The 21,274-nt window shown below is 47.5% G+C and overlaps 1 protein-coding gene across 5 annotated transcripts in view; it reads left to right on the top strand.

Annotated features, from left to right (window-relative positions):
* Window positions 1-6,256: 6,256 nt before the first annotated feature.
* Window positions 6,257-21,274, top strand: part of ODAD4 (outer dynein arm docking complex subunit 4) — a 26,363-nt gene continuing 11,345 nt past the window's right edge. For 2 of the 5 annotated variants that reach the window (XR_007413194.1, XR_007413193.1), the window contains exons 1-9: window positions 6,257-6,517; window positions 9,181-9,312; window positions 9,548-9,698; window positions 10,392-10,453; window positions 10,725-10,890; window positions 12,206-12,430; window positions 12,610-12,817; window positions 19,024-19,110; window positions 20,556-20,752. Coding sequence is in view for 3 of the 5 variants with exons in the window: in XM_025440108.3 (XP_025295893.1) it covers window positions 6,404-6,517; window positions 9,181-9,312; window positions 9,548-9,698; window positions 10,392-10,453; window positions 10,725-10,890; window positions 12,206-12,430; window positions 12,610-12,817; window positions 19,024-19,110; window positions 20,556-20,752 (1,342 nt within the window). In the remaining 2 variants the exon portion in view is untranslated. The remainder of the gene's footprint in view (window positions 6,518-9,180; window positions 9,313-9,547; window positions 9,699-10,391; window positions 10,454-10,724; window positions 10,891-12,205; window positions 12,431-12,609; window positions 12,818-19,023; window positions 19,111-20,555; window positions 20,753-21,274) is intronic. The other 3 variants (XM_025440108.3, XM_049114703.1, XM_025440107.3) reach the window with 3 other exon arrangements.

The raw sequence follows: 21,274 nt of genomic DNA, 5'->3' as shown, positions 1-21,274 counted from the left end.
AGCCCTAAACTCTTTTGTTTTGCCATTTGAATCACCTCCCTCCTCTTTTAGATAGGGCTGGAAGACAAGTCTATGTCACCAGATACAGAAGGATATAGGCACTACCTCTGCATCTAGGCTACAGACATTCCACCACAGTAGCATTAGAACTACCTAGTGACTCCCTTCTAGATGTTAATCCATCTTAGTTAATATTCATTAAACACTATATGAAAGGTACGGATGCTAATGAATATGCCTCACAGCAACTTCTTGAGTTAAGCATCATCATCATTTTGCAAATGAGTAACTGACTCTCTGGACCCTGTCCACTACCAACTAGTAGGTGAGGAGGAAGGTGAGGAGTCATATCCAGTGACTCTTCCCTACTCGGCTGGAAGCTCCTCAAGACCCAGGACTGTGACTCGTTCCTTTTGGCATCCCCAGTGCCTCGCATGGAGCTAGGCACACATTAGACACTCCTTGTACACATGACTGAATAAATGCTGAAATGAACATGTGAATAAAGGAAAGAAATTATAGAAGAGCAGAGGAGGACAGACAAGATGCAGCCAGGCCAAGGGTCCACCTGTTGGGACACCTGGGTGGCTCAGAAATTGAGCATCTGCCTTCAGCTCAGTATGTGATCCAGGGGTCCTGGATCCAGTTCTGCATCGGGCTCCCTGCAGGGAGCCTGCTTCTGCCTGTGCCTATGTCTCTGCCTCTCTCTCTGTGTCTCTCATGAATAAATCTTAAAATAAATAAATAAACAAACAAACAAACCCACCTGTCTCCCTGTGACAACCAGAGACAGGGGCTTACAGCAGAGGCCCATCATGAATTGCCCTTTGAAGCATGAGGGAGGTTCTCACTCCTGCAACTTTCATTTTTTGCCCAGCACCGAGCAGCCTTCAATTGGAGCCAAGGGCCAAGAGCCTATGTGTCCCGGGGAAGCTTCCAAGGGAGGTGCAGCCAGAACCGGCTTCTGTGCACAAGAAATATTCTCTAGCCAGACCAAGCAGCTTTTGCCTGGTTTCTTCCCAGAGTCTGTCCCCAGCTCAACACTCACCCTGTTCTAAAAATTGCCACTGCCTCATCCTCACCAGGTGTCTTCCTGTGAGATTCCCTCCTCTTTTCCTCTTTCAGGATGCCTTCCGTAGGAAGACAGTTTGCCACTTCCTGTCCTAAGACAGAACCTGCACAGCTCCTTCCACACACACATCACTTACCCTTGATTTTGACTTGACATGTGTATCCTTCTCTCTGAATGAATTCATTATTTTTGCCTCTTGTCTCTCTTTGCCATGTTCTCTGTTTGGAAATTCTCACAAGGGTGGGCAGAAACAGAAATCACGGTATACAAATGAGAATTGCCAGTCTCCATGAGGGTCAGAGTCTCTACTTTGATGTTAGTCTCTCTCTCTTTTTTTTTTTTTTTAAGATTTTATTTACTGATTTGAGAGAGAGTGAGCAAGAGAGAGCACAGCAGCAGAGGGAGAGGGAAAGGGAGAAGTAGGCTCCCCACTGAACCCAATGAAGGGCTTTATCTTAGGACCTCAGGATGATGCCCCGAGCTGAAGGCAGACACTTAACCGACTGAGCCACCTAGGTGCTCCTCGACACCAGTCTTTTTTTTTTTTTTTTTAATTTTTATTTATTTATGATAGTCACACACACAGAGAGAGAGACGCAGAGACACAGGCAGAGGGAGAAGCAGGCTCCATGCACCGGGAGCCCGACGTGGGATTCGATCCCGGGTCTCCAGGATCGCACCCTGGGCCAAAGGCAGGCGCTAAACCGCTGTGCCACCCAGGGATCCCGACACCAGTCTTTAGAGTTTAGGACTGTGCCTCACCAGAGGGTGCTTGAAGGTGCACTTGTCTCCCTCCTTCATAATTTAGGTACTGCCTCAAGGACGTGCAGCCACGACTGCTGCTTATTTAGGCCTCCTTGATCATAAAATCACAAAACATCGGAATCAAAAGAGATCTCAGAAATCCCTTCATCCAATTCTCTTATTTTACAAAGGAAATACAGGAGCAACAGAGGCCCAAAAAGGTGACCATACTGCAGATGGGCAATGCAGGAGGGCAGATGTTTGCATCCCTCTGGAAGCCATCTGGTATTATCCAGTAAAACTAAAGAGTCACATACACAGAGACCATGCAACTCCACTCCTAGATAGACCCAGGAGAATCTCATACACATACGTGCCCAAAGATACTTGTGAGATTGTCCAAAAATTGGGCAGAGGCCAGATTTCCTTAAACAGTCGAATGGTTTATAGGTTGAGATATCATTTATACAAGGAAAAACTTGACAGAAGGGGAAAATGAATGAATTGCAGCCACATGCAACAACATGAATGAATCTCAAAAACATAATGTTGAACAAAAGAAAGTGGAGCATAAAAAGTATGTGTACAAGATGATTCAGTTTACATAGAGTTAAAACAAACAAACCCTAAGTTATATTATTTGGAATGGATACATAGGTGGGAAAAGTACCTAGAAAAGCAAGGAAATGGTTATCACAAGAAATATGGACTCTCGTGCTTTCATTCAATACATATTTACTGAACACCTGCAACCAGGTATTATTCTAAGCACTTGAGGAACAATGAATGAAACAATCCAAGATGCTCAGCCTTGTGTAGCTCACATTTTATCAGGGGAAATAGCAAAAAACAAGGGCTAATAGGTTACAGTTTAAATACAGTGGTTGGGAGAAGTCTCATTACAAAGGAGAAATTTGAACAAATACATGAAGGAGGGGAAAGGATCTGTTAAGTGGCCAGGAGGGAGCATTCCAGACCAATTCCAAACCATTTGGGGCTGAGAGAACACTCAGAGTGAAAGCCCTAGGAGGAGCATGTCTACTATTTCCCTATTCAAGGAACAGTTAAGAGGCCAAGTGGCCAGAGCACAGGAAGTGATAGAGAGAGTAGGTTTTATTCTGAATGAAATGGGGGATCACTATAGGGTTTTGAACACAGAGTGACAGGATCTGACTTGTATTTTAAAAGAAATATTTTTTTAATAGGGTAACTTTATTTTTTTGACTTTTTGTTTTTTTAAAGTAAGCTCTACACCCACCACAGGGCTTGGACTCATGACCCTGAGATCAAGAGTCACATATTCTACCCACTGAGCCAGTCAGGTGTCCCTTAAAAGGAATATTCTGTTGTGCTGAGAAGGAAGGAGGCAAAGGTAGAAGAGACCTAATTAGAAGAATATTGCAGTAATCCTGGAGGGAGCCAATGAGGGCTCAGACCAGGATAGTAACCAGGAAGGTGGTTGCTGGGGAGGGGGTAAGGCAGGGATGAGACTGATTGGGGAGGGGTCTCACAGGGAGCCCCCAGTTGGCAATATCTCTCGATTTACCTTTGAGGTTGTTGCATGGGTGTTCGTTGTATAATTATTTAATAAACTGTATACGTACATTTCATATACGTTTTTGCACCTATGTTATATTTCACAATAGGATATAAGAAAAGAAAAAGAAGGCCATATAACGAGGTAACATAAAGAGTCTAGTTAATAAAAGGCTGGGACAGGTTGGGAACTAATTCCAATGCTTTTTACCCTAACCCATCCTATGTAAGGCATGGGCCCCAGCCCAGTTCACCTATTTCCTGGTGATGTGGCTTTAGGCAAGCTCTGTCACATCTCTCAGTCTCATTGTTTCATCTATGAACCCAGAAAAAAAAAAATAGAAAAACTATTTTTCATCCTTCATTGTGATGCTGTCAAGATCACAGCGTGCTTTGTATTCTGTCAAAAAGCACACAATATTATTACTATTTTTTAATACAGATTTTACTTTTGAGAGAAAGCGAGCAAGATCAGGGGGAGAAAGAGAGAATCTCAAGCAGATTCCTCGCTAGGCGCAGAGCCAACTAGAGGCTCCATCTCATGACCCTGAGATCTTGACCTAAGGTGAAATCAAGAGTTAGATGCTTAATTGGCTAAGCTACCCAAGTGCCCCTTAACTGTGTGTGTGTGTGTGTGTGTGTGTGTTTTTAAGATTTTATTTATTTATTTGATACAGAGAGAGAGAGCGCACACAGGCAGGGGGAGCTGTAGGCAGAGGCAGAGGGAGAAGCCGGCTCCCCACCCAGCAAAGAGCCTGATGTGGGGCTCAATCCCAGGACTCTGGGATCATGACCCCAGCTGAAGGCAGATGCTTAACGTGACTGAGCCACCCAGGCGACCCTCAGATATACATTTAGCAAATATTTTATTTTATCTCAGCCTGTAGTTTGCCTAATTTTCTTTTCTTTTTTTTTTTTTTTTTTGTAAAGATTTCATTTTACAGATTACTTTGAAAAAGTAATCTCTACATACACTCAACACAGGGCTCAAACTCACAATCCCAAAATCGATAGAGGCATGCTCTACTGACTGAGCCAGCCAGGCATCTTGCTTTTTAATTTTTTTCTGTGTCTTTTGAAGAACAAAATCTTTATGTCAAATTTATTTTTTCCTTTTTCATGTTTTTGTGCTTTGCTATTTTCTTTTTTTTTTTTTAAGATTTTATTTATTTATTCATGAGAGACAGAGAAAGGCAGAGACATATGCAGAGGGAGAAGCAGCCTCCCCCGGGGAACCCAATGTGGGATTCCATCCTCAAACTGGAGTCACGGCCTGAGCCAAAGGCAGACGCTCAACCACTGAGCCACCCAGGTGCCCCTGTGCTTTGTTATTTTCACCTACTTTTTTTTTTCTGATTTTCTAATTTTACCTTTTACATTGAAGTCTTCAGAGTTAATTTTTGTAATAGGGTGAGGCAAGGTTTTTTCTTTTGGTAAATGGCTATCCATTTGTTGAAAGATTATCCTTTCCTCCATTGAATTTTTTTTTAATATGTTATTTATTTATTCATGAGACAGAGACAGAGAGAGAGAGGCAGAGACACAGGCAGAGGGAGAAGCAGGCTCCATGCAGGGAGCCCGACCTGGGAGTCGATCCCTGGCTGCCAGGATCAGGCCTTGGGCCAAAGGCGGCGCTAAACTGCTGAGCCATCCGGGCTGCCCATCTTTTCTTAATTACACTTTTATTTCGAGGTGATTGTAAATGCAGAGACAGTTGTAAGAAATAATGAAAAGATCCCATCTATCGTTTACCCAGTTTCCCCCAGTGGCAACATCTTAAAAGCCTTGAGTACCATAACACAACAAAAAATAGATGCTGATGTGATCCACTGACCTTATTCACATTTCTCCACTTTTATGTGTACTCCTGTGTACACGTGTGGGTAGTTAGGGCAAACTTTTAACTATTTAAACTTTAACAACGATTTATTTAGCTCCTACTATGTGCCAGACAGTTGAATTCTGAAAATACAAGGTTATAACAGGGTCCCTACCTTAATGGAGGTCACAATCTCATTGGCATTGGAAGTTGATGTTTTGTTTTGTTTTATTTTATTTTAATTTATTTTTTGGAAGTTGACGTTTTAAAAGTAACGTGACGGGATCCCTGGGTGGCTCAGCGGTTTAGCGCCTGCCTTTGGCCCAGGGCGTCATCCTGGGCTCCCGGGATAGAGCCTGCTTCTCCCTCCTCCTGTGTCTCGGCCTCTCTCTCTCTCTCTTTCTCCTCTATCATGAATAAATAAATGAATAAATCTTAAAATAAAATAAAAGTAACGTCGCAAAGGCAAGGTGCTCGCTGGAACCTGGAAGAATCTGGCCTATCTTTTTGGCATAGTGAGGGAATGGGGGAAGATGTCAGGAAAGGCCTGCATCAGAGCCTACCACTAGCAGGTGCTCAATAAATTCGTTAAAGTTGTTTTTAATGATTTTTAAACATTTATTCATGAGAGGCAGAGACAGAGGCAGAGGGAGAAACAGGCTTCCTGCGGGGAGCCGGATGTGGGACTCGATCCCAGGACCCCGGGATCACGAGCTGAGCCAAAGGCACACGCTCAACTATTGAGCCACCCAGGTGCCCTGTTAAATTAAGGTTAAACCCAACCTCATCTTCCACGAAGTTTCTTGCAAATCCTCACATCCTGCATGTGGCGGTGCACAGTGCACATATCCTTGCTACGTACGCCTTATCCCTATTTGGAATTCTGCCCCCGGTGCTCTGCTGACTTCTCTGGCTGTAAACTCCGGACACGGGAGAGAGCCGACGGAGCCCGCAGCAGCACACTCCGCCCGGCGCGGCCCGCCCGCAGCCCCGCCACGCGGCTATCACGCCGTCGCCCCGGCGCTACCGGGCAGGCGCATGCGCACGCGCACGCGCACGCGCACGCTGGCGGCCGACGGACCCGGGACTCCCGCCCCAGGAGCGAGGGGAGGGGCCGGAAGCATCTCTGCGCCGCCCGGTTGCTAAGCGACAGGGCTTCTACAAGCCGCACCGAGGTTCTCCGGCTTCTCTTCCTCCCTTTTTCTACTTCAGCGTCACCGAATCCAGCCACCATGTCGGACCCAGAAGCCGACAGCTTGCGAAGCACCTTTCCCTCGTACATGGCGGAGGGCGAGCGGCTGTATCTGTGCGGAGAGTTCTCTAAAGCCGCCCACAGCTTCAGTAACGTGAGTCGGTCTCTGAACCTCCCAGTCACCCATCACCAAGTGGTACCTGGAGGACCCTACTGTTTCTATTATTCATTTGTTCCTGATTGACGCACTGCCGTCAACTCCTGTCATGCTTGGCCATTTTCTACCATTTCCCACCTGCCTCCTGCCTGACTGTTAATAACCATTCTCTCCATTAACAGTGACTTCTGCCTTTTTTTTTTTTTTTTTTACATAAATGTCTTGTGACTGGTCTCTTTCCACAGAGCAGCCTTAATTTCCCATCATTGGCTGGGAAATTGGCTTCGAGGCTGCATGCACAAGTGGCGAAATCTCAAGCACGCAGTTGCTCACAGATGATGACGAGTAAATAACATTATTGTACATCATAGTACAAATTGCTCAACCCCACCCTGTGGGGATTAAGCGCTGTTTTCAGATATTAGGCACACCGCTGCTAAGGGCAGTTACAACCCTAGGGAGGTTCTGTTATTACTCCATTTTATAGATGAGGAAACTGATATAGAAGTTGAGTAAATACCCGAGATCACTGAACTGGCAAGAGAAAGGATTTGAATCCAGACACTCAGATTCCAGTACTGAGGTGTTAACCACCATACAAACTCTCTCACAAGCTACTAGATGTTATTTTTTTTTAAGTTTTGTTTATTTATTGAGAGAGAGAGAGAGCATGCGCAGCGGGCAAGGGGGAGAGAGAGAGAGTCCCAAGCAGACTCCATCCTGAGTGTGGAGTCCCACTGAGGGCTCAATCTCAAGACCCTGAGATCACGACCTGAGCCAAAACCAAGAGTCAGACACTCAACCAACTACAATACCCAGGCGCCCCAAGCTATTCGATGTTCTTACCACAATTTCTTTTACAACGAATAGCCCACTTCTTGTTCTAGAAGAAATGGTAGGATAGTCCTCTTACCAGTCCCAAGACTCCTCCTAACATCAACCTTCTCCACTGCTACCCAAAGTCTTTGTCCCTTTCAATCATCAATCACACCCCAAAACCCGAATGGTTGGCCAGATGGGTCAGCTGTTGAATTCAAAAGCCCTCAGGCAGAGAGAAAAGAACACCCTGAGGGGAAATAGCTTTAAATGAGAGAAGTAGACACCTTCCACAAAAGCCAGTAGTTACTTCCTCTTCCTGGAAAAGGAGAAAGGTCTTAGATAGGTATGAGTGCAGTTTGATACCTCAAGAAGAACAATACATCACAGCTCCAATAATGATTTTTTTCTTTTCTTTTTAAGATTTATTTATTTACTTATTTTTATTTTTTTATTTTTATTATTTTTTAAAAAGATTTCACTTATTGGGCAGCCCCGGTGGCGCAGCGGTTTAGCACTGCCTGCAGCCCAGGGTATGATCCTGGAGACCTGGGATCGAGTCCCACATTGGGCTCCTTGCATGGAGCCTGCTTCTCCCTCTGCCTGTGTCTCTGCCTTCTCTCTCTGTGTGTGTCTCTCATGAATAAATAAATAAAATCTTAAAAAAAAAAGATTTCACTTATTTATTCATGAGAGACACAGAGAGAAAGAGAGGCAGAGACACAGGCTGAGGGAGAAGCAGGCTCCATGCAGGGAGCCCGATGTGGGACTCAATCCCAGGACCCCAGGATCACACCCTGGGCCAAAGGCAGGCACTAAACGGCTGAGCCACCCAGGGATCCCCGTTTGCTTATTTTTAGAGAGAGAGTGTGTGTACCTGTGCATGTATGCTCAGTTGTGGGGGGTGGGGGAGTGGGGGGAGCAGAGGAAGAGGGAGAAAGAGAGGAGTAGACTCCTCAATGAGTGCAGAGCCCTACCCCACCTGGGGGTTCCATCTCTCCACCCTGAGATCATAACCTGAGCTAAAATTAAGAGGCAGACACTTAACTGACTGAGCCACCAGGTACCCCTCCAATGATGATTTCAAACAGAAGAGGGGACATGGGGAGCAGAAGTGTTCCATTCCCTCTTTACTGCCCAAATTACAGTTTTGATTTTGCTAGCATTTTCATCTTAATCTCCTGAAATAATGATTCATTCTCAATAAGCTATATAAAAAGAGAGTTAGGGGAGTGGATGATTCAAGTTACAGATGTCCTAAAATCTATTTTGTTAGCCTTCAGAATGTTCAGCCTCTGAAATGTATTTTGAGTGTTGTGGTTGAATTTAGTCCACACTAAAATTCCTAAGCTTCTATTGCTTGAGCAGGCTGGAGGAACCCCAGACATCTGGTGAAATGTGGTAAGTCCACAGAGTGGCATATTCACACATCTCCACCAGTGCCTTTCACAATAATAGCTAGTGATTTGAACTTGTTCAAGATGAGCTACATACAGACAATCAGTTTGAGCAAAGATCAGTGTCTGAAAGGATCCAGAGACCTGTTTGCTGGCCTTGAGGAGGAGTCCCCTTGAAATTCTGGCAAGAGGGCAGCCCGGGTGGCTCAGTGGTTTAGCACTGCCTTCAGCCCAGGGTGTGATCCTGGAGACCCGGGATTGAGTCCCGGATCGGGCTCCCTGCATGGAGCCTGCTTCTTCCTCTGCCTCTCTCTGTGTCTCTCATGAATAAATAAAATCTTTAAGAAAAAAAAATTCTGGCAAGAGGGTTTGGGTGCTCTTTCCGATCAAGCTCCCACCTTGTGCTGCCTGGTGCCTGTCAACCTGGGTGGGTGGTTCCTTTCTTAGGCTCTTCACCTTCAGAATGCAGATAAGAACTGCCTGGTTGCCCGATCCAAGTGCTTCCTGAAGATGGGAGAGCTGGAGCAATCCTTGAAGGATGCTGAGGCTTCACTTCAGGGTGACCCGACTTTCTGCAAGGTAACTCCATCTGGCCTTCACCACTGCCGTTGCCTGTCATAGACTCTGATTAGAAGAAGCTGGAGAACCAGCCAGAGTGCTTAGGGTTTGATGCCTTTTTCTCTCACTAGGTCACCTACCTAGCTACCTGCCTCTGTATCCCCACCTTATCTTCCACCCAGGATCCTCTGTTCCACCATACCTAAGTCCTATAAGGCCTTGTCTGCTACCTCAATTTGACATCCTCCCATTTCAGGGGATTTTACAAAAGGCTGAGACCCTGTACACCATGGGAGACTTTGAGTTTGCCCTGGTGTTCTATCATCGAGGCTACAAGCTGCGGCCTGACCGAGAATTCAAAGTTGGAATTCAGAAAGCCCAGAAAGCCATCAACAACTCAGTAGGAAGTGAGTGACCATCAGACCTATGCCCTTATCAGGGAGGCTCTTGGAATCCTTAGGCTTGAAGGTACAATGAGTGAGCAGCTACCACCAGGCCTGCAGGGAATCTCATGGTTGGATGTGGTTGCTGATGATTTTTTTTGTTTTTTGTTTTTTGGTTGCTGCTGATTTTGTTGAAGATTGGGAACTGTCTATCCAGAGAACAGGCCCTGATCCACTGAGCTCAGTTCTGCCACTTCTGGTTCTCTAAGCCAGATGCAAAGGCTGTTCACACTAGGCTTGCCCTTGGCCTGGTTTCATAGGATAGAATGGGGTCTTGAGTCTTATCTTCCCTAGTACCTGGCTTCCTTTTTTACCATGTATGCAACCAAGGACCAGCCTTACCCATTGGTTTAGTGGTAGAGAGAGGAGGGAAGAGAATACGAGTTGCTGCTGTGGGTGGCAGAGTGTGGAAATAGCTGGGAATGGGGAGCTCCCCCAGTGCTCAGGGACTGCCTTTGTTTGGAAATCTGGCTGCCATGCCTTGGGCTAGGAGGGCTTGCCTGGCTCTTAGGAGAGTATTATTCCTGCTCAGACCCATCTTTGCCTCAACCTCTACCACCACCACCACCCCCAAAGGCAGCCATTTCTACGTAAAAAGGTATAATAGATCATGCCTGAGGGCTTAGCATAGCTGAGCCCCAGCTTCTTTTCTTGCAGGTCCTTCTTCAATTAAACTAGAGAACAAAGGGAACCTTTCCTTCTTAAGCAAGCAGGCTGAGGTAAGGATCTTACCTGAGGTCTCAGTGGCCTTCTTACCTGGGGGCAGTCAGTTCCTGCCCATCATGGGCAGCCGTGGGGCAGAACCCCACGGCTGCCCCAGCTCCACAGGGGTCTTAGGAGTCTAGCTGTCCCCAAACCAGACACACTCCATGGTTGTTGACCCCCAGAGAGCTCCTGGAGGAGATGTCTGGGATCACAGACTCTGGGGCCATGTCTGGGCACTCTGTGCTCCTTGTTGAGGCTCTATTGGGTATTGCTCCATCTTCCCAGAGTATGAAAGCCCAGCAGAAGCCTCATCCCATGAGACAACTCTTACATCACCCCAAGAGAGAGTCCAAGAGGAAGGGCTCGCTCAAGAGTGAGAAGATTGTCCGCCAGCTCCTGGGCGAGCTCTACGTGGACAAGGAGTATCTGGAGAAGCTCCTATTGGATGAAGGTTTCAGATGCTTTGTTTGCAACAGGGAGCTTGGGGCAAAGGAAATCTGGGGCAGATGCTTAATGTGTGAGCTGAAGATGGAGCCTGTCATGTGACACTAGCCGTCATGCTCCTGTGGACAGGTTTTCCTAGTATTCTCATTCTCATTTACAGATGAAGAAACTCCGGTGCAGAAAGATAAATAACGCACCCAAGGTCACATATCGGTAAACAGTAACAGGGCTTTTGGGTTTGAATCTAGGATGTCCAATTTCAGAACCAGTGCCCTTAGCACTATGGTACCCTTGGGAGGGAACCCTAGAGATTGGAGTTCCTTTACCACTTTGGTCCTTAGAGGGGGTATCCCCTGGGTCTTCAATTTGTAGAAAGGGCAAAGGAATCCAGCTGGGATGTGCTAAAAGGGGAATCCTGTGATACTAGTCCTAGAATGTTCCAAAATCTCATCTGGTCTAATTCCTCCTTTTATAGATAAGGCAAGAGAGACCCTGACTGGGGAACAACTAGTCCAAGATGCCAAGCAAGTTCGTGGTGAAGCTGACCCCAGAGGCCAGCTTCCTAACCTCCAGCCTAAAGCTCTTTCCCACCATACTGTGGGGTGGTGGCAGGAAATAGGCTGAGCCTTGAAATGAGGTGGGAGGGTAGGCATACTGCCATTAGCTGACAAGCCTAAGCAGGGATCATCCTTGAATCGAATGCCTTTTCTCCAGAACTGACTTCCTGAGGTCATCTGCAGGATACCCTGCAGGCCTGTGTCTCAGGAGCAGTTTTACTGCTGGCACATCTCTGTAAGAGGCCTGGACACTTCCTCCAGAGGAGCTTCTACGGAGGAGAGGTAGCCTGAAAATTACCCTAAGAAGCCTTGCAGTTTTGTTGCCAACTCTAACCTCTAGTCTGGCAGGCAGGCAGACTTGGGCACATGCCTCCAGCCCCCAGCTGACACTGGCCCACTTGGCACCTGGGGAATCCCTTGGCGTTGGCAGCCGGGTCCAGGTTGTACATTCATACTCAGTCTCCTCAGAGGACATGACCTGAAATAAGGGGGCCCTGAGGGTTGGAGTCCTTTCAGACAGCTGTCTGCCAGTTGCTGTCTCCTTATATCTTGCCATGAGAGGCCTATGCAATAAGTTCTGCAGGGGGTGCCTGAAAGAGGGGCTCCAGCCTTGCCTGGGTCCACATAGAACCACTCTGCTATCTACAGGCTCTTGCTCTCCTCAGCTCAAAGCAGAGTGCCCCACAGCAGGAATCCCCAGCCAAGAGGAGGTGGCTCCCTTAGACACCAGTTCTAGTCAGTTTCTCCTCACACCATTCTTCCCAGACCTGATCAAAGGCACCATTAAGCATGGCCTGACCGTGGAGGACCTCATCATGACAGGCATCAACTACCTGGATACCCGCAGTAACTTCTGGAGACAGCAGAAGCCCATCTATGCCAGCGAGCGGGACCGGAAGCTGATGCAAGAGAAGTGGCTGCAGGACCGCAAGCGCCGTCCCTCACAGACAGCCCACTACATCCTCAAGAGCCTCGAGGACATTGATATGTGTGGGTAGCATTCTCAGGAGGGCGAGGTCCCTGCCACGTGGTGGGAGAGCAACACCAGGGCCCAAACCCCTGGTTTCGCTGGCCTGTGGGTCATATCTGGGGGGGAGGCGGGTTCTCCCATCAGCCTGAGGAGGCTGCTCCCACCACCGAATCCCCCCCCACCCTGTTTCCCTTCCTAGTGCTGACCAGTGGCAGTGCTGAAGGGAGCCTTCAGAAAGCTGAGAAAGTGCTGAAGAAAGTGCTGGAATGGAATAAAGAGGAGGTGCCCAACAAGGACGAGCTGGTTGGAAACTTGTACAGCTGCATAGGGAATGCCCAGATTGAGCTGGGGCAGATGGTCGCAGCCCTACAGAGCCACAGAAAGGACTTGGAAATCGCCAAGGAATAGTGAGTGCCCAGGGAAGTTCCGAGTGGCTGAGGCCCATGGGCCCACAGATGAGCAGGCAGGGGCTCCAAGCCAACCTTTTGCCAGGGCTGCTGGTGGGTGAGCTCCCAGGACCGAGGCTACAGGGCAGACCTAGTTTGTCAGCTTTTTTTGCCACAAGGAGGAAGGCAGTGGCCCCCAAATACCAAAAAGCTCCCAGAAGTGTGGTTCTGAGGGGATATTTCTATTTTCAAATCATCTCAACAAGCATACATTAACCTCAGACCTGCCAGATGGTGCTAGTGGGGGAACACAACAGGGGCTAGACACAAGGGTCATCTCCCCGCAGATGCAAAACAAAGAGAGTGACATAGCTAATAAATGGTAATTGTGGGAAGTATCATGAAGACATTTTACCAGGGGAAGAGTGGCCAAGAAGAAGCCAGACCCAACGGCAGGGGTCAGATGAAGCAGGGCCTCAGGTACAATGGTGCTGACCAGGAGCATGGGCTCTGGAGTCAGACTGCCCTGGGCTTCCAAATTGTGCCTCACAGCCGGGGACCTCAGGCAAAGCACTTCACCTCTCCCAGCCAGGTCTCCTCTGTCCTGTGAGCCCATCAATAGCCCCTTCCCGATAGAGCAGAAGAGAGAGGACAGGAGAAGCGCACGTACAGATCTCAAGACTGTGCTGGGTATCCATAATAATACTGATACCAACTGTCAGCTCTCCCCTAGACATGAGGGCCCCTGGCAAAGGTACCGTCACTTTCCAGGCATCCTGGTTCTAACCTTTGGAACCTTCCACAACTTTCTTCCACTTAATTTCCTCTTGCCCCACAGTCTGAGCCTCTCCCTACTTCCCATCATTCCATTTCCATTCACAGTCAGGTCTCGGCTCTCCTGCCCCCAGGGGCTCCCATATGTCACCTCCAGAGGCATGCATTTCACCCAGCAGTTCTTCCCCTGCTGACATACAGGCCTCAGTCTCTCATTGCCTGAAGGTTAAAAGCACATGGCATCACTTGGCACTTGAGGCTCCCTCTGAACCCACTTCATAGCCCTCCACATCACTCTTCTGTTTGGATCAAATTTTTCTTTTCTTCTTTTTCTTTCTTTCTTTCTTTCTTTCTTTCTTTCTTTCTTTCTTTCTTTCTTTCTTTCTCTCTCTCTCTCTCTCTCTCTTTCTTTCTTTCTTTCTTTCTTTCTTCTTTCTTTCTTCTTTCTTTCTTTCTTGATTTTATTTATTGATTTGAGAGAGAAAAAATGAGCATGAGTCGGGGAGGAGCAGAAGAGGAGGGAAAAGGAGGGGGAAACAATCTCAAGCAGACTCTGCACTGAGTGCAGACCCTGATGTAGGGCTCAATCTCACAATCCCAAAATCATGACCTGAGCTGAAATCAAGAGTCATATGCTTAAACAGCTGAGCCACCCAGGCATCCTCAAACTGTATTTCTCAAACCCCCCTGCCCTCTCCTCACTCACCTGAGCCCCATGTGCTATCTATTCCCAGTTCATTTCTCACTGGCCTTTGCTGTATTGAACAGAAATATCACATATTGGCCAGTCCAGAAGTAGAAAATAAGCAATGGCTTGGGAGACAGAGCTGACTTTGATTCCTAGCTTTGGCACTCAGAAGCTGTGTGGATTTGATTAAATTGCTTGTCTTCTCAGTTTGCTCATCTCTTTTTTTTTTTTTTTTTTTTTTATTATTTTTTTTATGATAGTCACAGAGAGAGAGAGAGAGAGAGGCAGAGACATAGGCAGAGGGAGAAGCAGGCTCCATGCACTGGGAGCCCGACGTGGGATTCGATCCCGGGTCTCCAGGATCGCGCCCTGGGCCAAAGGCAGGCGCTAAACCGCTGCGCCACCCAGGGATCCCAGTTTGCTCATCTCTTACTCCTAGAGATTATGAGGATTAAATCAGATATGTATATATAATGCCACAAATGCAACCATCTCCTCTGCCCTAAAGACTCACTTATAATCTTAACTTCTCAGCAGACCTCCCTCTCAAGCGCCAGGCCTGCATATCCAACTGATTCCAAGGCATTTCCACTTGGATGTCCCACAGAAACCCTAAATTTAATGTATCCAAAGTGGAACCCCCTATCTTCCTCCTAAACCTCTTGTTCCAGGGTTCTTTATCTGTGAGGATGGCCCTATTGGCCTTTCAGTCATCAAGAAGGGGACAGGGCAGCTTCCCAGAACCCTCCCTCTCTGCTCGCACCCAGCCAACCTGCATGTTGTCTGGGCCTCCTCCTCCTTGTCTCTGAGGTCCTTTTTTGTTTCCCTCCCACCACTCAGTCCAGACCCTTCTCACTCTTGCCTGATTCCTCCAACCTGGGTTTCTTGTAGCCCAGCTGGCCCTTCTGTGCAAAACAAGTGCAGTGGTAGGATTGGGATAAAGTTCCAGCTCCTGATTCTGCTAAACTCAGGCTGCCCTTCCTGACCTGTCTTCTCCTGGCCCCTGGTCATCCTGTGCCCCAGCCAATACCTTATGGCTCTATTCCTGTAGCCCCTAAACAGGACTCCCTTCTCTTTCTTCATCAACTCCCTCCTTCCCATCCTTCAAATTGTCAATGTGTCTCCTTCAGGAAAGTTCCAAGTAACGCACCCCCCCCCCAGCATGATTTAGAAATCCACCCCCTGCCCCCACCTTGGTGATCCCTCTCTACACACCATGTGGATTCTAGATCCCCCATTAGACTGTGGACTTTGGAAAGAACTGTCTTATATCTTTCTTTTTCCAGCACCTTCCCAATAGTGGGCATGTAATAAATGCATGCCAAGTGACTAAATAAACATAGGTGTTCCTTTGGCAATGTTAGTCCCTTTTTACCACCCATAAACGGGCCTCTGGTCTTGTTTGTCAGTTCAGGTACTCCCTCATCCTAATCAGCCATGCCCCCCCACCACCCTGCATGTCAACCCCCCACCCAAAGCCTGCTGGCCCTCAAAGCACAGCTCAAACCCCAGCTTGTCTCAGCAGTGTCTCTGGTCACCCCAGCCTTTCTTACTCCAGATACTCTAGATGATTTGTTTGCATGCTTTCTCATTGCTATTGTTATTTCTTATTGCATAGTATTATGAATGAATTGATATATCACAACTTATTCATTCATCACACTATACAGAGAGCAACTCTAGAAGGGGAGGCTGCCATCAGAGGTGCTGTCAGAGCAGCAAGTGCACGGTATGGCCGTAGTCCAAGGAGAGAGGCAGGTGGGAGCCCTGCTGGGAGCTGAGAGGGTTTCAGAGAGGACAGGTCAGCCAAGCGGACAGAGGGGGAGGGAGAGAAGTGGCACAGATGGAAGATGCAGGGCGGGGAGGTGAGACCTGGGGGGAGTGGCAGTCTAGTTCCCATGCCGGAAAGGACTGCAAATGGAGGAAGAGTCTGTTTTTACACAAGTGCTAGTGTTAGTGTTGTATTTGGTCTGTTACTCTGTGGCACTTCGAGCAGAACTTAGAAGTCTCTCCTCACACCACACTCCACTTACTTACCTGGGGCCATGTTGACATGTGTCCTTTGGCCCCTTTTCAGCGTATTTACCTATACATTTATGTACATATGCACATACCTAGGGTTCTTAAAAGCAACTCATTTTTTGATTTTTAAAAAGCACGTGTCTCTGGGCGCCTGGGTGGCTCAGTCAGTTAAGCATCTGCCTTCAGCTCAGGTCATGATCTCAGGGTCCTGGGATAGAGCCCTGCTCAGTGGGGAGCCTGCTTCTCCCTCTCTCCCTGTCGCTCCTCCTGTTTGTGCTCTCTCTCTCTCAAATAAATAAATAAATAAAATCTTTAAAAAAACAAAACAAAACCCAAAAGCATGTGTCTCAGAAAGGGTCTAATTCTTTAAATGGCTCCAGACAAATCCATTTCAGTGTGCATAGTAATATCTTTAGCTACATCCTTGTGGGCGGACACTCAGACTGTCCCACTTTTGCCATCAAGCACAGCAACATTTGTGTGCATGTATCTGTGGGAAGGGGAATGGCTTGATGAGACCTGCATATTTGAAAGGCAGATTCGGCCATGATGGGGAGAATGAGTCCAAGAAGCAAAGTTTCATGGGGGACCTAGGAGCCTGCTGAGTGGCAGGGCCTTGAGGGGTGATGAGGAGGAAGAGAGTGGAAGGAGATGCTGGGGAGGGGGGAGCATTGGGGCACGATTTTCTTATTAAATTTGTTAGGGATGAATTGTTTTTTAAAGATTTTATTTATTTATTCATGAGAGACAGAGAGAGAGAGAGAGAGGCAGAGACACAGGCAGAGAGAGAAGGAGGCTCCATGCAGGGAGTCCTATTGGGACTCGATCCTGGGACTCCAGGATCATGCCCTGGGCCAAAGGTAGGCGCTAAACCTCTGAGCCACCCAGAGATCCCGAGGACGAATTTTTTAACAGATCGGTGTGAGTTAAAACAACCCAAGTTAATTTTTTAAAACACTTTATGTATTCACTTGAGAGAGAGAGAGCGAGCACAAGCAAGTGAGTTAGGAGAGGAAAAGGGAGAAGGAATGGAAAGAGAATCCTGAGCACACTCCACACTGAGCTTGAACCTTGACATGGGGCTCAATTTCCCAACCCTGAGATCCTGACCTGAACTAACACGCAAGAGTCACATGCTTAACTGCCTGCACCACCCAGATGCCCCACACTCATTCTCTTCTAGTTCTGAAGGTTAGAAGTCTAAAGGTATTATCACTGGGCCAGAACCAAGGTGTTGGCAAGGCTACGCTCCTTCCATAGGCTCTGAGGAGAATCTGCTTCTAGCCTTTTTCACCTTCTAGACTTGGACTCAGTACCCTGTTCACCTTATGATCCCATTCACTCCTCTGCTGTCAGGCGAGGAACACAGCATCATGCCTCAGGCCTGCATTATTATTTTTAGCACAAACGGGGCAACAGATGTAGTATATACTCCTATCTGACTTTTTAAAAAAGATTTTATTTATTTATTCATGAGAGAGAGAGAGAGGCAGAGACATAGAGAGAGGGAGAAGCAGGCTCCATGCAGGGAGCCTGATGTGGGACTCAATCCCTGGACCAGGATCACGCCCTGAGCTAAAGGCAGATGCTCAACTCCTGAGCCACGCAGGTGTCCCTAATCTAACTTTTTAAAACCTAATATGTTAGGGACTTTTTTAATACACAAAAATCGCCAGTGCTGGGTCACTGATTGAGGTTGTTTCCAATGTTTATTATTAAAAACAATGCTTTAACAAGTGTTCTTGTCACATTATCTTCTCAAGGTAAATTCCTAGAAAAGGAACTGGTGCATCAAAGGGACATGTTTGTAAACTCTTGGATGGTTGCTCTCCGGAAAGGTTCCAATGGGGTTCATTCATGCCACAGGGCATGAGAGGGTCTTTGTGCCACAGCTATGCATCCTGGGGATCATCCCTCCAACTGGACCACTGAGGCCAAGGCTCCTGTCTTTGCCTCTCTTCATTTTTTTTTTTAAAGATTTCATTTATTTATTCATGAGAGACGGGGGGTGGGGGTGCAGAGACACAGGCAGAGGGAGAAGCAGGCTCCATGCAGGGAGCCCATTGTGGGACTTGATCCCGGGTCTTCAGGATCATGCCCCGGGCTGAAGTCGGCGCCAAACCGCTGAGCCACCCGGGCTGCCCCTCTTTGCCTCTCTTCAATTTCCACAGTGCCTAGAATAGCCAATTTCTTTTTCTTTCTTTTTTTCTTTTTAGGTAGGCTCCACACCCAATATGGATCAAGACCTGAGATGAGGGGCACCTGGGTGGCTCAGTTGGTTTATACGTCTGACTCTTGGTTTCAGCTCAGGTCATGATCTCATGGGTTGTGGGATGGAGCCCTACCTCTGGCTCCTCATTCAGTGGGGAGTCTGCTTGAAAGATTCTCTGTCTCTGTGTCTCCCCTCCCCCCAAATAAATAAATATTCTTAAAAAATTTATTTGAGAGAGAGAGCATGTGCATGCACAAGCATGGTCCGGTGGGCAGAGAGAGAGGGACAAGCACTCTCCACTGACTAGGGAGCTCAATGCAGACCTTGATCCCAGGACGCTGGGATCATGACCTAAGTTGAAGGCAGATGCTTAACCAGCTGAGCCACCCAGGTGCCTCAATAAATAAATATTAAAAAAAAAAAAAGACCTGAGCTGAGATTAAGAGTTGGACACTTAACCAAGTGAGCAACCCAGGTGCCCCTAGAATGGCCAATTTCTAGTGAACAACATATCCTGCTTCTTCCCCACAGTGACCTTCCTGATGCTAAGTCAAGAGCCCTTGACAACATTGGCAGGGTTTTTGCCAGAGTTGGGAAATTCCAGCAAGCCATTGACACGTGAGTGACCAAGGACTGCCCCTTCCCCACCCTAGGGCCAGGACTTCCCACCCTTACACTGGACTCCCAGCTTAGGGCCAGTGTGCCAGGCAAAGAGGCATCAGAAGACCTGAGTTTGGCTCTTGGCTCTGCTAGGTGACCATGGACAAGTCACTTTATCGGCTCTGGGGCTCATCCGTTAAATTGACTAGAACCCGCTTCTGCTTACAATTTCCCAGGGACAGGGGCACAGGTGCATGAATTACTGGGATCTCTGACTGGAAATTCTGATTTTCCAGGTCTGGGTTGGAGCACAGGAACCTGCTTTTTTCTTTCTTTCTCTCTTTCTCTCTCTCTCTCTTTCTTTCTTTCTTTCTTTTTTAAGATTTTATTTGTTTGAGAGAGAGAGAGAGAGAGCACATGAGTTGGGAGGAGGGTCAGAGGGAGAGGGAGAAGCAGACTCCCTGTGAGGCTCAATCCCAGGACCCTGAGATGATGACCTTAAGTAAGACAGATGCTTACTTAACTAACTGAGCCACCCAGATGCCCTGGGAACCTGTTTTTAACAAGCCCTCCAGATGTTCCTTACCTTGAGCAAGTTTAGAAACTGATAGACTAAGTGACCTTGGGGACCTCTTCTGAGGGTCTTCTGTGAGTGTGGTCATGGGGTCACTGGGAAGAAAGGTTGAGTTGTCCAGATGGCCCAACTGCTGAACTTTTGATATCCAACCTTGGGGCTGGTGACCAGCTCCAGTGGCACAACTCAGCCCCTGAGAGACTCAGGGCAGGACCTGACCTGGCCAAGCCTGCACTGGGAGGGCTGGCTCCGCGGGCCCACTCACATAGCACCGAGAACAAATGTCCTCCGGGTGCCCAGCGCTGGATCAGATTAGGCTCATTTATGGGGATCCTTCTGTTCCACATAACTTGGTTTTCAGGATGGCCCCTGGTGTCTATGTGCCAAAAGACAGATGAGTTTAAGAATTCACTTACCCGTTCGTTTCTTTTTGTAAGAAAATATAAGAAACTTATGCCTATTATTAGAATATTAATTTGGAAAATGCAGAAGAGTAGCAGAAAAATTATTCAGTTTCACCACTTAAAGACTAGATCTAACTCTAATCTCACTTTATTGATGTCTCATTTTTTCCCATTCTCATCTTTCCTGTGTGGCTTTTATCTCCTATATACTTAATAATACTCTTCAATGTTATTTTTATGTTATTTGAAATGCAAGTTTATAAACATTATTTTCAATTGTGGTATCAGATTCCATCTGTAAATGTACCAAAATGGCTTTGGTAGTTTTAAAATATCTGAATGCTTATTGGCTCTGCCCCCGTTCTGAAAGAACCGGTAGTTGGAGAACAGGTTCTATTCCACCACTGGCTAAGAATCCTCGGCCCACTGTGGCCGAGTAAACAGTTTGCGTGGAAAGAACTGACCCTGGTTTTTCATGTTCCCAGGTGGGAGGAGAAGATCCCTCTGGCAAAAACCACCCTGGAGAAGACCTGGTTGTTCCATGAGATCGGCCGCTGCTACTTGGAGCTGGACCAGGCCTGGCAGGCCCAGCATTATGGTGAGAAGTCTCAGCAGTGTGCTGAGGAAGAAGGGGACATCGAGTGGCAGCTGAACGCCAGCGTTCTGGTGGCACAGGCACAAGGTAGGGGCTCTGGAAGGATTACCCTTGCTTTCCCAGCTCTTAGGCCGAGTTGACATGCCAGGGCTGGGAACCCTTTACCCTCCCAGTGCATCCCCCACCAGCTGAATTTGGACTCTGAGAGTGGAGGATCAACCCTTCCATTTTAACCAGTGTGTGGTAAACACCTTCTTTAAGCTAAGCTCAGCGAGAGCCTGGGACACCCCAGAAGCTGCTGCTGAGGAGCCCAGCTGCAGATCTGCACAGCATTGTGTCATCATCAAAACAATGCTCATTTCCTCTGGCCTTGGTACCCTTCCCATGTGCACTCTTACACCTACTTACCATGTGAGCTAAGGATGAAGGTATGATTGTCCTCATTTTGCAGGTGAGGAAACTAAGGCACTGAGAGGTTCAGCTGATTGCCCCAGGTCACACGAGGGACCTTTTCAAAACGATGGAAATGTTCTGAAACTGGGTTGTGGGGATCATGGCACAACTCCATAAAGTTACTAAAAATCACTGAATTGTATACTTACAAATGGT

The sequence above is a fragment of the Canis lupus genome, chromosome 9 (genome assembly GCF_003254725.2).
Source record: "Canis lupus dingo isolate Sandy chromosome 9, ASM325472v2, whole genome shotgun sequence".
Classification (NCBI taxonomy): domain Eukaryota; kingdom Metazoa; phylum Chordata; class Mammalia; order Carnivora; family Canidae; genus Canis; species Canis lupus.
Note: the sequence above shows the minus strand (reverse complement) of the source record. Positions and strands in the feature narration are given on the sequence as shown.